This window comes from Calonectris borealis, chromosome 1 (assembly GCF_964195595.1).
Source record: "Calonectris borealis chromosome 1, bCalBor7.hap1.2, whole genome shotgun sequence".
NCBI classification, from domain to species: Eukaryota; Metazoa; Chordata; class Aves; order Procellariiformes; family Procellariidae; genus Calonectris; species Calonectris borealis.
In genome coordinates, this window is record NC_134312.1 from 88,171,698 (window position 1) to 88,187,672 (window position 15,975).

Sequence of the window (15,975 nt, forward strand, 5' to 3'; positions counted from 1 at the left end):
ACTGCTTCAGAGGATGCACAGATTTTCTTAATGCCCGAACCAAGCATAGATGATGTGGCCTAAACCAGTCTCTTTAGATTCAAACCTGCAGTTTAGTACCTCATTTCGGGAGGAGGACTCCATAATGGAAGCTTTTCCCTAAGTCCAGTCTCTTCAGACTCCCAGTGTAGTTTACTTTTACTTAGGACTTCAGAGAAGATGTAAGACTGTTGGTTAATGGTTCAGCAGATGAGTAGATATACAAAAAGGTCTTACTGTAATTTGTGAAGCACCCTCTTGCTTTTTGTTGAAGGATAAAGTGATTAACCACCACTAGGAAAACAAATGTCCTAAGCACAGTGACTCCTACTCAGGCTTACCCGCTCCAGCCCATTGAGGTGGAATAATTAGAGCCAGAGGAAACAGGTAAGTATCACTTTGCTCCTGCATCACTGGGCTCCTGAAGCAGGGAGCAAATGTCTCAGCCCCTCTGTACTCTCAGATTGATTCTCTGTCTTGTGGTCACAGAACCCCAGCAGGTTGTCTCATATTATCTTGAATCAGCTTCTGTCTAGGATATCAGTTTTGAGTGTAGTACTGGTCTCCATGCAACAATCCTCTCTTGGTAGGTTTATGCTGCTCCTTTAGAGGGATGGACCTGTTATTGCTTTAGCCCAACTTGGAAGTCAGTGGGAGACTTACAGGACTCCATATTCAAAATGGATTGGGAGCAATACACACCAAACCTTTCTAATGTCCTATAGAATTTCTACATTGTATGGGCAGATTGTCTAAATCGTTGGCAAAGTTTACTGAAAATGTCCTTCAAGCAAAATGTCCACTATCCAATGACATATCACCTAGGGTTCTTAAAGAAGATAAATGCTTCCTGATGACACTTGGGGCTGAAAGTTTCTCATATACTATTAGCCAAACAGTTTATGTCCATGCCACTGCAGCAGTATGAATTTTCCAGAAATGTGGCAGGACGTGGGGCTGGTGGTTCTGCAGGTGGCATCTTCACCCCCAGCCTCTTCTTAACTATAGCCCTCTGCACTGATGTGCACGCTGCTCCAGGAGACACTGTCTCTCAGAAACACTGTAAATCTGAGACTCAGCCTGCGTGACCTCAGGGTTATTAAAGAGTTTCTGGCATTTGCTTGGTATGGAAGGAATTTTAGCTGGGGTGATTTCATCACATTTTTAACACAGATTGTTACTTTTTTCCTCCTTAAGTTTCCCTGCAGACAGAGATATCTCTTTCTTTCTTCAAGTGCAGAGAATACATATAAAGAGCTGTTTTATTCCTTCACTGGGATGCTTGTACTTACGTGATCAATGAGGACACTCTAACGTATTGTTTCTGTACCTTCTTTGAAATCCACAGAGCACTTCTTGAGCCACTTGACCGAGTGCTTCACATCACTTTATTCCTCTGTCAATCATCTATATAATGTTAGTCCCAATTTGTTAAAAATCAGGTTCAAAACATAAATACATTGCTTTGCAGAATGTATTGTGAATTATTTTGATGTAATGTGGGTGTGCAGCCTGTTGCAAAATAACACTGCTATTTGCAAAATTCCGTCTTAGCCCTACTGTATGAGAGCTAGGACCATATATATACTGTACCTACCTAATACATACATGAGATATTTTTGCAAAGAAATGGCCGTCTGACTCAGCATGCCAACCTGGACCTTTAAACTAGTCCAACCTCACTTTTTTGTTTGTTTGCTTATTTTTTGAGCAAGCCTTCTTCTTCTTCTTCTCCCCCATAAAAAGAGGTGGTTGTCTTTTCTGCAGTTTGCTTCAATTGTTTTCCTTGATAACATATTCCATATGTTTACTATCTCCCCTTTTTGTCCTTCAGTAGCCTAGAGCATTTTCCTCACCAAAAGCTGCATGGTTATTTTCCCAGGAAATATCATTGTTCCAAAAAAGATATTATAGGAGCAAATAAAACACATTTCCAAAATAGTGCTGCCAAATAGCAAAATAAAAAAATGCTCATTATTTTTGATGACAAGGATATTAAAAGGAAAAAAATGTGTTGTTTAAAAATAACCAACTCTTCAATAGTAGTGCGGGAGGATATTCAATTAAATGGAATGTAGTTTTCCAGTGAGCCCATCTAATCTTGGATTGAAACTATGGGTTGAATTAATTTTTTTTCATTTCTGTTTTTTAAATCTATATCTTGTACTCCATTCCCAGCATTGTTTGTTACTATTTATATTTTATGTCGAAGGTCCTTTTTTCAGCTGTTTCTAAAACTTTACAAAAATGCCAGATGTCATGTTGGAAACCCAAAGCCCCAAATCAGGCCATAAATCACAACAAACCGTAAATATGTATGTGTTTATATATATATAAAAGGCCATTGTACTGTTCTTTAGCACTTCCCTTGTTGGCTTTCCTCTTCCCTCCCTTGACCACTCAGGCAGGTAGAACTGAAGTGTCTTACCTGGCGTGTTTACTTTGCAGACTCAGAGCAGAGCACTGGGTCAGACACAGAGGTGCTGGCAGAAAGGACGTCCTGCTCATTTGGCTCGCATTCTGACCTTACATCTGGTGGCTCAGGTCCTCAGCCTCCTCCACCTTCATCCATGGAAGAGATCCAGGTGGAGCTGCAGTGTGCTGACCTCTGGAAAAGATTTCATGACATTGGGACAGAGATGATCATCACGAAAGCAGGCAGGTAAGATATCTCTGGCTTTCTGTCTGGTTAAAAAAAAAGATCGTAACAAAACAAATTAAAAAATATTTTTTTTTTGAAGAAAGGAACCCTTTTTTTCTTCTTGATAAGCCAAAGGAATAAATATGCAGGAAAAATTAAATGGCTGTCAGAGTTTCACAGCTGTATCTCTTACTAGCTTTCTTAAGACAGGTAAAGTTGTTTCATATTACTGCTTGAATCAGTGGCTCCAAAGGAGAACTGGCAGCTGCAGGAAACTGTTGAGGATAATCTTTCCTTTGAACAAATAAATCAGGAAATGATCATTGTACTGTTGGCTGTACTGAATTTAAGATGAGTTATGAATTTGGGGGTGAGCCATTTGAGTTTCCTTTCAAGTTCCCAAAGCACTTCACGAGCCAGTTGATTTAATCTCAAATAGAGTGAAATTCAAACTCACCTTTGCACCAAATGAATGTCTTCCTGCAATTCTAAATAGATAAAATGTTAATGACTTCCTATATAAAAAATGTGCAGGCTTAATGTTTCCCTCTGCTATTGCAACTGACACCACATCAGTTAAGGTTAGGAAGAGCCACTAATAAGCCAGATTTTTTTAAAAAGAAAAACTCACCCTGCCATGCTGTTAGCCAAGGATAAGATCTTCATTGCTGTCTAGTATTAAAAAATGGTTAGAAGTCTGTTTGCCAAAACACAGCTTGAAGCTAGTTGTAAATTTCTAGATCCCTCAAACTAGGATTTTCAGCCATGTTTGCGTTAACATAATGTTCCTTACTTCCACCTAACGATATTTTAATTCCGATTAATGCTGTGAAGAAAGAAGTCAGCACCACGGACAGAGCCGGTTAACGCGAACAAACCACGTGACTGTCCCAGGAGCTGTTCTGCCCCTTCCGCAGGCACGCAGAAGGGAATTTTTCCCAAGGTTTGGGGAAAAATCACGGTGCTCTATTGTTTATAATTTTGTTTCATGTCTGTGCTCTCAGAATTTGCCAGAACAGCTAGACTTGTTGTTTTATGTTCTTGTGCAGTGAGCACTATTGCTCTGTAGCCCCAGGAAGTCCAGATAATTTGAGGAAAGTTGTATCGGACAAACAACCCAGATATTCCCTGAAGAAGATTAGCAGAACCAGATTAGTTCCCGCTTTTGGATGTACGATCTCACTGGCGCAGGACGCATCTTGCATCAGTACAGGGTTGGCTGCTGGTTTTGCCCTTCTGCCTCAAACGGAAGAGGCAAAGTAACAGGAATGATAACACTTGCTATTATGCAATACCTTTTCTCTGTCAAAGCAGACACAGAGAAAATTATTATTATCCTCTTTTCATAGGGGGTGAAATTGAGACCTAAACAGATTAAGTGATCTGACCAGCATCACTAAATACTACACTGGCAGGACAAAGTTCCTTGCTTCTGACTTTGTTGTCGTGGTGCCTGGGCCATGCTGTCTCAGAAAATTAAAATAATATATTGTTACCTGTTGGATTAACTATAATTCTCTTATTATACATGGAGTAGATAGACTTAACAGCAGCATAAATATCTTGAAGCCCACCAACACCAGTGCACACTAAAATGCCCGGAGCTTAGTGGTCCGAAGATGATCTCAGCAGCTCACACATTTCTGAATGAAGTAGCTCACCTTTCTGGGATCTTAAAAAGCCATACCCTGATTACAGTTTTTTTAAAAAAAAAAGTCACCAAAAAAGTTGCAACACCAACACTACTGTAATTTTGCAAATTGTTCAACGCAACTTCTCACAAAAGGCTTGACAGCATTGGCAGGGGTCCTGGAGAAAGAAGGGTTCATGAAAAAAAAACCACAGTGAAATATTCTGGGGAGATATAACATGATGAAATTAAATACTTTGGATCAATTAAAAAATTGAAAAATTCCTATTTGGTCAGACTGATGCACATATACAAAAAAGATTCTGTAGTTCCTTAAAAGTTTTTAGGAAATTAGGAAATTTTAAGAAATATTGAATACATTGCTGTTTTTTTTTTAAAAAAAAACAACTTTTTGTGGAAATTTGTCATCTGCTGTCTTCGAGCTATAAACTCCTATTTGTTGATTGCAACTATGTATTTTGACAGTTTTGATATAAAACTATTGTTCTGACATTTATGAATTGAAATGTTTCATGTCAGCAATGGTTCATGGAACTTGCCATTCTTGTTGCCTTTCTGACAAATATGGCTGCCCACACAAAATCTATGTAGCTACTAAATATATGTATTTTTTCTGCTTGATGATGTTCTTCTCCAGAAGTGATGTCAACAATATTGGAGGGAATTTTTTCTTTTCTGCTGACCTCATTTTTAGGTTAACCATTGCAAAGCATAATGAAGAATTTGGCAGTTTCTTTAGGTAGTACTTCTGTTTATTGGGGATGATCCTTATAGGTATGATAAAATTCACAAATTAAATGTTTAACCTCTCAGGTTAAACATTTTTCTTTCAGGGAGGATGTGTCTGTGATGGGTGAGAGCTGAGTCTAGCAGTCCTGTTTCTCCATATGGGTTGCATGATATATGATGCATCCCATGGGTTAGATTGTATGATTTCTGGCAAAAATAGCAGAACTGGTATTATTTCCTAAAGATTTCCTACTACTTATTGAAATTGTGAGAGATGCACAGTGCAACTTGCAACTTCTTCCTTCCCCAGGGAAGATTTTGCTCTTCTTGTTGCTTTCTCTTTGGAAATCCTGTTTGAGTCCTGTAAGGCCTTCTTGTTTTGAAAGCCCTTATAATTACAGAGGCAGTTGCCTATAACTACAGCTGCTCCTTAATTTTCTATGACTCCTAAGGCACTGCTTGGTTCCTGCCTGACCCCACAATATCTTTCTGCTCTTACTGTAAGAGTACTGAAATGCTAGTTTCTAACCTACATTCTCATTTCAAACATATTTCTGGAGCTATATCCTGCCTATGTCAGGCCTACTACACTTTTTAACTTTCAGACTCCCACTCCCACTCACATTTAATTCTGCTTTGTTTTTTCTTTTCTTGATGCTGTATTTATAGATGTCTTTTTTTGTCTGTTTCCATAAACCTACTTCAGTCCTCTTAGAACTTTTCCTTTCTTCCTTTCCATCAGAACGTTGTTATTCAGAATTTAATAATATGCTTATAACAAGACACCTTTGTTCTTTGTGCAAAAGATGCAAATAGTTTTCAGTCAGCTGCAGTGCATTCAAATCTGCAATCACCTTTATCTCCTTTTTGTTTGAAAGGCAACCTTAGACTCTGTATAAAATAAAATAAATTGAGCTTAAGCCCCAGGTCATATTGATTTAAGCAACTAGTCCTAAAAACCTCTTTAACTCTTTTTCTCTACTCTCCTTCACCAACGGTGATCACACATGTACCTTGGCAACATCAGCAGAGGAATTTGAACCCCTCCCCACACGCCTACAATCCCTAGCTAAAGCCCATGGTCCCCTGAGCCGCAGGGGTAGCTGTTAGTTAACTGCTGCATAGAAGTGCTGCCCAAAGGGGAAAGCAAAGCGCACTTATTACTGGGGGGATACACTAAGAAGAGGGCTTGGAGTCCTGCTCTGGAAGGAAAGCACTGCCTACTGTTTATGGAGGTGGTCATACAAGTGTGACCACGTGCACAAGCACAGCCGGGAGGCATTCCTCTGGGGACCCAGGTTCTACCTGTCACAGAGCCAGGATCTCATCTCAACAATGAGGGAAATGATCTCATCGGTCATATCATAGTTATCATATCTGTACTGTGAGATGGCTCAAACCTCAGTGCTGAGGCTGGGCTCAGTAATAAGAGTGGAGAAGGCCAGCAGTGAGTGGAACAGGTGACCTTGTCCTCTTCTGACTCCGCTGTGCCTCCTGATAGGTGAAATGGTATTTTGTCTGCAGTTTCTTTGCCTCCCTGAAACCATGAATCTGAGCTGTTTGAAATGTGTACTTGGGGCTGTTTACATTACCAAATGTTTTTTTTTTATTGCCAGTGGAAGTAAGGAAGGGCCCCACAGTGCTCTTTAGTTAGAGACAGCAGCAGGGATTTTTTTTGCAAAGTTCTGTTGATGTTGAAGGGGCCCACAGAGAGGACTTCTCAGAGCAAGGGCTGGCAGGCTACAGCTACCAAACTGCTGCCCAGAGGTCCTGGCCCAGTGGGCCAGATAAGGTTTCTCCAGCTTCCAGAAAAATGTCCCCTTTGGGAGCTACTGAGAAGATCTGCTGGGCTCCCTCTCCCTCGTAAATAATAAATCCTTTTGCTCACAAACACTACCCTCAGCCTTTCCTCTCCACACAAACATCTCTTCTACATGATCCCTCACTGAAGAGGGAAACAGAAAGGCATTCCTCCCTTGCCTTGCCTTGCCTTGCCTTGCCTCACTTTCACTCCTCACAGGTTTGTTTTTATAAAGAAATATACATTTGGCACCAGTCTTAAATGCAAGGAAATATGATGTATAAAATAGCAATGATAACTTCAGGCTGCCCTGTAAACTCATGCACATTGTAAATACCATACACACTTAATCTGCAAACCTAAATCAGATTGTTTTGCAGAGTTTCTCAGTCAGATTTTTTTTATGACTTTTTTTATAACTACTCTGTCTGTTACTGTCAATAGACAAATCGTCTTTTGCTTGATTGAAAATTGCCACAATTGCCACAATTGAAAAGCATCCCTTCATTTTAGGATTTGCATTTAACAGATGTCACCCTTAAGCAAATTTAATCTTATTTAAGTTAAGTTGTTGTTTACGCAGTGTATAAATCATTACACTAAACACTCATGAAAACTGTACAGTAAATTCTGTCAGTCCTTTTAAACTCTCATCCACCTTCTGCTCACTAAGCTGTCTGTACAAGAGTATTTCCAATGTCTGAAGAGCTTCAAGAAATTGCATTTGTGTTTTGAGACAACCTGCCAGGTACCTTTTAATTTCTTATCCCGTAATGGGGAATTACCCTCTCTAAAACTAAGCTGTGAAACAGAGAATGAATTTATGTTGGGAGGGATCTTTGGAGGTCATCTGGCCCATGCCTCCACTCAGAGCAGGCCAACTTTGAAGACAGATCCAACTTGACACAAGCTTCACGTGTGCTGGTTTAAGGGACAGGGATAAGAGTTGGCACCCTGAGACTCCAAAGGATTAGAAACTGAAGCTTTATGCTATTGGAAAAAAAATCGACTTTGAGGATATACCTGTGATTCTCCTTTGAACAGTTTTCACAAAGGAAAATTGAGCTATATTTTTGTGTTAAATGAAAATTTTAAACCACCACCACAACAACAAAAATGCTGGCTGCCACAATCCAACTACTTCTTTCTATTGCTGAAAGTTCCCAAACATGGATCTTAATAACAGTACTTTACTGTGCTACCAAATACTATTTTAATCAAGTTTTAGAGATCTTTATATATCGTTAATTTTCTTCACTTTCAGAGTTTCATAAACCTCATTCTTGTTATGGAAGCAGACAGGAATCGAGTAGACTGAGGCACATAGTTGTTACAAAAATGCTTTTTAAAACACTTCTAAGTGGTCCTAAAATAATTGTAATAACTTATTGCTAATAACTAATTACATAATATATGTAATAACTTATTATATCACATCATATTTCCCCTAAAAGGGTACTGTGTGTAAGTTCACAGTCTAAGTTTAGGAAGAGTCTTTTCCTGCTGAGTGGTAAAGCGAACATATAAATAACTTGATCATCCCAAACTGCTGCTGATATAAAACCTCCTCCTAAAATATATCAGATGTCATCATGTGTTCCCTATGAAAACAGACGGCCTTCATGTCTGTAGCTGTTGACTATAAAGCTAGCCGATACCTTTCTAGATGAAAGGTTCTTGACTGTTTATTAATACAGCCATATTCAAATGGCCTGAATTCCTTCGAAACCTTTGAGCCTCCCATTTTCTATAGGGCTGGTGCCTCTGGGGGGCCAAGAGCCAGCCAAGAGGAAACACAGAGCACAGGGACTTAACCACGATCACACCTGAGTACGTCCCTAAGTCGCCACTGTTTGCCTCTGCCTTTTCCATTTTCCCCTTTCCACGCAGCAGTGCTGCTGGAGACCTGCTGTGACAGTTCCAGGCCACATCCTTATGGCAAAGAAACCTGAGTTACTTTTACACCCACAGAAAAAGAAAAACAGACATAATTTACAAAACTTTGAAAGTACACTTAAACCTTAAAGAAAGCAGTGGGATCAGCCGAGCTCTCTCCGATCATTTTAGAGATTAGCCTCTAAGCCTGTTGAATGGTCTGCGGTAATCTTTTACAAGGTATTTAATAAGCAAACAACCCCACAGGCTATACTGCAACTTTACACGGGGCTGCAGATTTGGAGAGAGCTTCTTGGGACACGCAGCATTCAATTTTCCCAATACAGTGCGCAGACTTAGACCCAAAGAGACTCAGATTTAATCCTGGGTTTCTCATCAACCCTCTGAAACATGACCTACCTCTTAAGCTGCTCCCAAGCCACCTCTCTCCAATTAAGGAGAGCTGGGCTGTAAAATGCCACATCCTGTACCCATTTGGCTTGGCAGATTTAATGAGCCATTGTGGTAGAAACAAGGTAATGCCTTCAAGCCACCGAAGACTAATCCATTATTCCTTTTTTCCCCCCCAAATCGTTCAACTAGCAAACTCGCACCATCAGTTGCACAAATCTGCTCTCTCCTTGAAGGGTTTCTGCAGACCATTCTTCTGACAGTTTATGTCTCTTACGACTCGGGTTAGCTGTGCTCCGGCAGCTGTGGGGTGGTGCTCTCCCCGCCCTCCCTGATAAATGCCCTTTCCAAGGCAGATGCAGTTACTAATAGGTCAGAACTTTCCTTCTCAGTGGCCTGAAATGGAAGAGCTGTGGGTCGGGCGAAGGCTGAACACCAACCTCCTCCTTCCCACCCTCTTCTGCAAGTGGGTATATGTGGCCTGGATGAGAAAGAATAAAATAGCTTCATATCCCTTCAGTGCAAAGTTTGAGAGACATGTTTGGAGATGTTGATATAGACTTTCTTGTTTTCTTCCTTCTACAAGCTGTGTACACTGGTAATACTGTGAGAAACAGAAATGTCGGGAGGAGATCTAAATCGTCTCTGACATTTCATTGCTCCTCACTAAATAGAAAGGAAAGTGTCACAATGGGTTCTAGAGATGGTCCCTAGAAACAGTGGACAAACATTTCTTGTACACTTTTCAACAATTCTGGCATTGTGATTTTAAATTCCCCTTTAATATCCTCCTTCCATCCAAACTACCCTCGTTCCATAAGCATATAGCTACTTATCAGAGGAGCAGAATGTAATTTTCTATGAGCATCCAGTACTTTCAGAGTTTCTCCTACCAAAGCTCTGTATCTTCTGGGCAGAAGTCATGCAATCAAGTAACACCATCCTGTAGGACCTTAGCTCAAGGTTTTCTTAGATTAGGGCTGAGAAGCCACTCGAGTAGAGCTCGGATTTGAGTTAACAGTCAGTGAAACAATGCAGGATTTCTTTCAGTGCTCTGCTCTGCTGCTCGTTTCCTTTTGCACTTCACCCCGTTCTGCTCTTCAGATTTTATGGGTGTGTTAAAATACTGCATTAGTTGCAAATATAATATGGCATAAACAATTCACTCAGCATGCTGTTTGAGGGAAATGTAGGATGGCAATTGGATTACTGTCCAAAAAAATTTTTTAAGAAGAAGTTATGCCATAGCCACAGTAACACTGACATGCTTTGAGGTTAAAATTGTTCTGAGCTGTTCTCTTCTGAAATAATTGCCTAGCTACAAACACCTCCAGAACAGTGACTAGTGCACAGCAGAACTAAACTTGTGCTCAGACAAGAAAAGAAAGGCTGGGAGTTGATTCTTGCTGGTGTAGAGTTTCATAACTTGCCTATCAGGAGAAAATGCTTAAGGCAGATCTGGGTCATATGATGTAGAAAAGACAACACTTATTAAAAAGATTCCACAAAATACTACTAAGACTTCAAGGAAACCATGATGGTAATGCCAGTGTTTCTGTTAAATGTGAAATATATGCCTAATAAGCAGATTAATTTGAGGGACATTTTTTCTTAAATAACTATAAACATAAGAGTGAGGGGATCTTTCAGGATGATGGATTTGCTTTAAATATTACTCCAGTGCTATCAAACTCTATACTGAAATGTGATTTTCACAAAAAAGAGAACTAAAGTGATCCTGCACTTAATGGAATAGGAGAGAATAATTATAGATGGATGGCCAACCGGAAAAACAGCAGGAAGAATGTACACTGCCCATCCTAGAAATGTCTACAGAGAACAGTTTGTGTGGGGCACAGCAGAACTATCTGCTAGGGCTGGGAACAGACAGAGTGCTCGACTGGGAGTGTTTTATTGCTACTGCTTTTCTTAAGAGGGAAACTTTTGAAGATTCAAACCACTGCCAGCACAGTCTTTGCTACCCACACCAAGCCCAGAGGAGTCATGCCAAGAACTGGGCTGTGTAAAGTAGCGTGCTCCTGGTGTCAGAGAGAGCCCCTTCAGCTTCCTTATTCACCATTTTCTTCCTTATTTCTACTCTTCTTTTCCTAGGAGAATGTTTCCAGCCATGAGAGTGAAAATTACAGGCTTAGATCCCCACCAGCAGTATTATATTGCCATGGACATTGTGCCTGTAGACAACAAGAGATACAGGTAAGCTTTTTAGGTGCAGAGGTAGGAACCTTGTGATAACTTACCGTCAATGACAGCCTAGGAAAGACACATGCCATTATACACCATTGCAAAGGTATGCTGGAGGAGACCGTGTTGACTTACACCAACATAGTTGATTTGACCAGAATCATGAGACACAAACCCAGAGGTTTAATATATTCTCTTGCACTTTTGGATTGAAATCTTGCTCTTCTCAAATAGCAGTTTTTTAATTGGGGAGGTCCTTAGCATGCATTTCACAACTGAGATGATTAGCAATGACTGCCTGAGGGAACTGATAACTGGAGTTCTCAACGGGGAGTCTGGACCCTCTAAACCTACTTCAGCAAGAAAGGAAGGGGCAAGTAGCGGCTGAACTAAGATGGGCATCTCAGGTCTGGCCTGAAATGAATTGGATGATTTTTGTTTAAAAAGTGTTCACTGTTTGGCACAGCAGCTGCAGGGGATATGGGCCCTGACCTACAGTATGGAGACATTGAGAAACTCTCTGGTGATTCTCCACCACTGAGCCGAAAGACGGGAAGAGATTTCTCTAATATTAATGGGCTCCTGATCCTAAAAAGTATTCTGGAAAACTCCTGGCCCTCTGCATCCCAGAAAACTATCCAGACAGAGGTGATTTATCTATACTCATTAAAAGACCCCTGAGAGCAAGTCTTTTCTCCAAATAGTCTTGACCGCACCACATTTCAAGGATTCAAGAATTGATTCTCTGCTTCAAATGCTAAATATTACATATTTGCTCTCAGATTGTGCAGAGTGTTTCTCAGGAAAATGCTTTTCCTGGGAAGCATCATGGTACTGTCCGATACTCAGCCAGATGTTTTGCCCCTTTCTTTGAGTGTTCTGACAGCATTAATGTAGAAAATAAATATATTGTCTTACACTTTGTTTCTGTCCTTCTTAGCTTGTGCAGCCACATAGAGCAAACTAACAGTAAAAGAAACACATTCTTTTTTTTTTCTTAATTTCTTTTGAAAATACATGAAATGAGTCACTGTAGGTAAGGACTGAAATAGCTTAGCAGAGCTGAGAGAGACCCGGTGAGGGGCAGCACAGGGCAGAACGCAGAGGTGTTAGCAGGACTGTTTGTGAAATGCCTTATGCTGAAGGAGCCGCAGGACAGAAAGAAGAAAAGTGTCTAGGTGAAGCTGTAGTAGAGAAATTTATGGCATATATAAGATCGCTAGGTCAGGAACACAAAAGATCACAAAAGACCAGGAACACAAAAATTATTTTTTACTCTAATCCCAATATTAGTAATACTATGTGGAATTTCCTATTTCACAACATTTCAAACCAGAAATTCTGTTTTATCAATTGTTCTAGTGTTATCCATTGGATTTTGCCCTTTCTGGATGAAAACACATGTGCTTTGCACAGCCTGGTATGGCAGCCAGCGCAGATTTCCAGAAATTTCAGGGCATTTATTAATATTTTCAGAGAGGGCTTTGTTTACCTGTATTTTCTAGCCTCTTACTCTGGCTCAGAGAGGGTTAAGGAGTTGAGAAGGCACATGTGGCAGAGTTTTACAGGGCAAATAACTGCAAAGGTGGTTTTAATAAGGAATCAAGTCTGAACAAGTGGCTCAGGGGTAATCTGGCTTTCATTTAGAAGGTAGGAGGTTGCAATAAACCACATTCTCCCCTGACTGCAAATGAGAGCTTGGGCTGTGTGCAGTAGGGTGGTAGGGGAGGGGGACCCCTGGAAATGTTCCTCCAGTGAGTGAGTGAGTGAGTGGGTGGGTGGGTGGGTAGGTGAGTGACAACTTCCCTTAGCCATCACCCCTTCCTCTTTCAGGTATGTGTATCACAGCTCCAAGTGGATGGTGGCTGGCAATGCTGACTCCCCAGTGCCTCCAAGGGTTTACATCCACCCTGACTCGCTGGCTTCTGGAGACACCTGGATGAGGCAGGTGGTCAGTTTTGACAAGCTCAAGCTGACCAACAACGAGCTTGATGATCAAGGCCATGTAAGTTAGAAGCTAATCCTGGTGTCTGCTACCCCAGCCTCACTCCTCTCAGATTTGAAAGGGTGCTGCTGCTGCTCCAATGCTCCTGTGTCCTGCTGGGCACGCATGCTGGTAGCCACTCCCCAGAGTTACAGAGCTTTTCCCCCCACTTCTGTGGTTTTTCGCAAAATGTTGACTGATCTTATAAAGCAATAAAGCCACTTTCTCCCTCAAATGGAAGTTCCACTTTGACGTGGCACCTGTATATAGCACAAACTTCGTCTCATACATACTTCTAAGAAAAAAGTAATTTTCTTCATATTAGCCCTTACTCCATCCCTGCTTCCTTGTACCTCTGGATGTAGTGTGGACATTTTGGGGAAAAAAAAATCCTTTTCCTTCTCCTTTTGTTTTTTCTTCAGATAATCTTACATTCAATGCATAAGTACCAGCCCCGTGTTCATGTCATCCGCAAGGATTTCAGCAGTGATCTTTCTCCTACAAAGCCAGTTCCTTCAGGAGATGGGGTGAAAACCTTCAACTTCCCTGAGACTGTCTTCACCACAGTGACAGCCTACCAAAATCAACAGGTAAAGCTGCGTGCCTTCAGGCTCCTTTTATGTTGGGTGTTCATAAAAGTACCAGTGTTCTCTTTGCGTTTAAGACATTAACTTCTCTAAGAAATGTAGCTCAAGGAGAGTGTACCCTTGACAGGCTCACTGTTTTTTTTCTGCACAAAAAGAAAATGCTTGCGATGGGGTGGTGTGTAGACATGAGGTATCTAGCCAGAAAACCATCATGCAAATAAGGTGCCTGCAGATTTTATTGTAAAGTAAGTAGGTGAGACCAATCATAGAGATGTATTGTGTTCACCTTTCCTTGCTGCCTTGTGGTACAAAGTACAGTGTCCTGTCCTCACCGTAATTTTAAGGCAGTAAAACTGGCCCAGATCTGCTATCTCACAGAGAAAACACATAGTTTTTTTTCGCTGCCAAAGTGAAGGAAAAAGTTTTATAGAAGAGGAATCTCATCAGTTTGCTGACAAAAGAAGCCTTTGAACATAAGCAGCAGCAGTCCGTATATTGCATATGAACTAAAATTCTAATGCATAATTCACGTTTGATTCAGACCTTGCACAGTTCCCAGTGGAGAGCGTTACCATTGACTCCAGATACCATAAGGAAGAGATGTTGCTACGGTGGGATCCTATCTACAGAGGCCTTGAATATTGAGCTTTGTTACTGATCTGCCCCTTTTTCTTGAACTAGACTTCATGACACTCAGAAATGTAATCTCAGTCCACACTCGTGTTTGATTACAGAATGCCCTATTTTCTCAAAAGATATGTTATCTTTTAGAGGAAATTAATTGCTAGGAAAATGTGAGCATTTGAGAATGTAAGCATTTGAGACACCTGCAAAGAAAGGAGTTTCGGAAAGGGCTTGCTGTGGATTTCATGTTTGCTCCCCCTTCTTCTTCAGTGGCCAGTGAAAGATGCTGTCCTAGTCTTTGAGGAGGAGGTGGCCTGCTTCATCTCTTCTGCAGGCATGTTCATTGCACACATTGAGAGCTCCTTATATCCATCCATTCCCTTTGCAGTCTCCTTATGTATTGCTCGTCCACCAGCCACCTCTGCCTCAGGGATTCCCACTAGCCTTCCCACCAGCTCTGTCATGCTTTGGGCTCCGTGGGCTTCCCTTCTCTTGTTCGTGTACACATACCCTCTGTTTTATTCTCAGATGAGAGATGCTGTGCACATCCCATTTCTCTTTCCTGCCATTCTCCTCCTTACTGGGGTGAGTGTTGTGATGGCATTAAAAGAGCTGTGTAAGGTAATTTTTTCCCAGTATGTGAAACAGAATCTCAGTTGGTGAAGCTTTTTGCTGTGTTAATAGTGTGTCCACTTAGAGAGCACAAGGTACTATAATAAGCTAGAATGAGGGTTGGAAGAACCCAGCTTGGAAGAAAAAATAATCTGTTATCAAGCCTGTTAGGAAAATAGGTTATACAATTTTCTGCCATAAATTGCAGAGGAATTGAATCGGAAATGGCGAGGTAAATATTTCTCCATGACAGCATCTGTGCTTCTGGAGAATGAATTCATGAACTCAGTGGACGTCATTAAATTTAGTATTCTTGGATTGAGGGACAAACCCATGTCAAGTCAGCATAGGGCAGATTGTCACATTTAGCCAGTGAATTGTTGCAGTTTTTATTTTGCAACATATAAGAGAGAGCACGTGTGCTAACAGTGCTCCCATGACTGCTTCTGGATACCCATTCCTAACTTTTTCTCAGTCTGGTCCCCTTGAATTGACTTAAATCGGGATCCAAAATGGATCAACTATTCCAGCAGGAAAAAATACTGCAAGGCAATGGTGGGTTTGCTGTCATTGCAGCATTTGACATTTCCTGTACACCCCCTGCCCCACCCAAATGCATGTACTCTGCAAACTTTAACTGTAGACCACACATGGAAAGAGGATAGAGAAAGGAGAACAAATGTCCGGAAAAAGCCTGTCATTCTTCCCTCATGACCAGACCTATACGATATAATTACACAGGTAAGGGAGGTGCTAAGGGAGGGACCTCCGTCAGGCACTGGCACTGTAAGCCACCTCACTGTAAAGAAGCACTGAAATTTCTTCCTGTCTCTCTGAATT

At 41.1% G+C, this 15,975-nt stretch overlaps 1 protein-coding gene across 1 annotated transcript in view; it reads left to right on the forward strand.

Annotated features, from left to right (window-relative positions):
* Window positions 1–15,975, forward strand: part of TBX15 (T-box transcription factor 15) — a 97,343-nt gene that overhangs the window by 56,350 nt on the left and 25,018 nt on the right. The window contains exons 2-5 of the mRNA XM_075165930.1: window positions 2,467–2,680; window positions 11,239–11,340; window positions 13,162–13,333; window positions 13,735–13,902. Coding sequence (XP_075022031.1) covers window positions 2,467–2,680; window positions 11,239–11,340; window positions 13,162–13,333; window positions 13,735–13,902 — 656 coding nt within the window. The remainder of the gene's footprint in view (window positions 1–2,466; window positions 2,681–11,238; window positions 11,341–13,161; window positions 13,334–13,734; window positions 13,903–15,975) is intronic.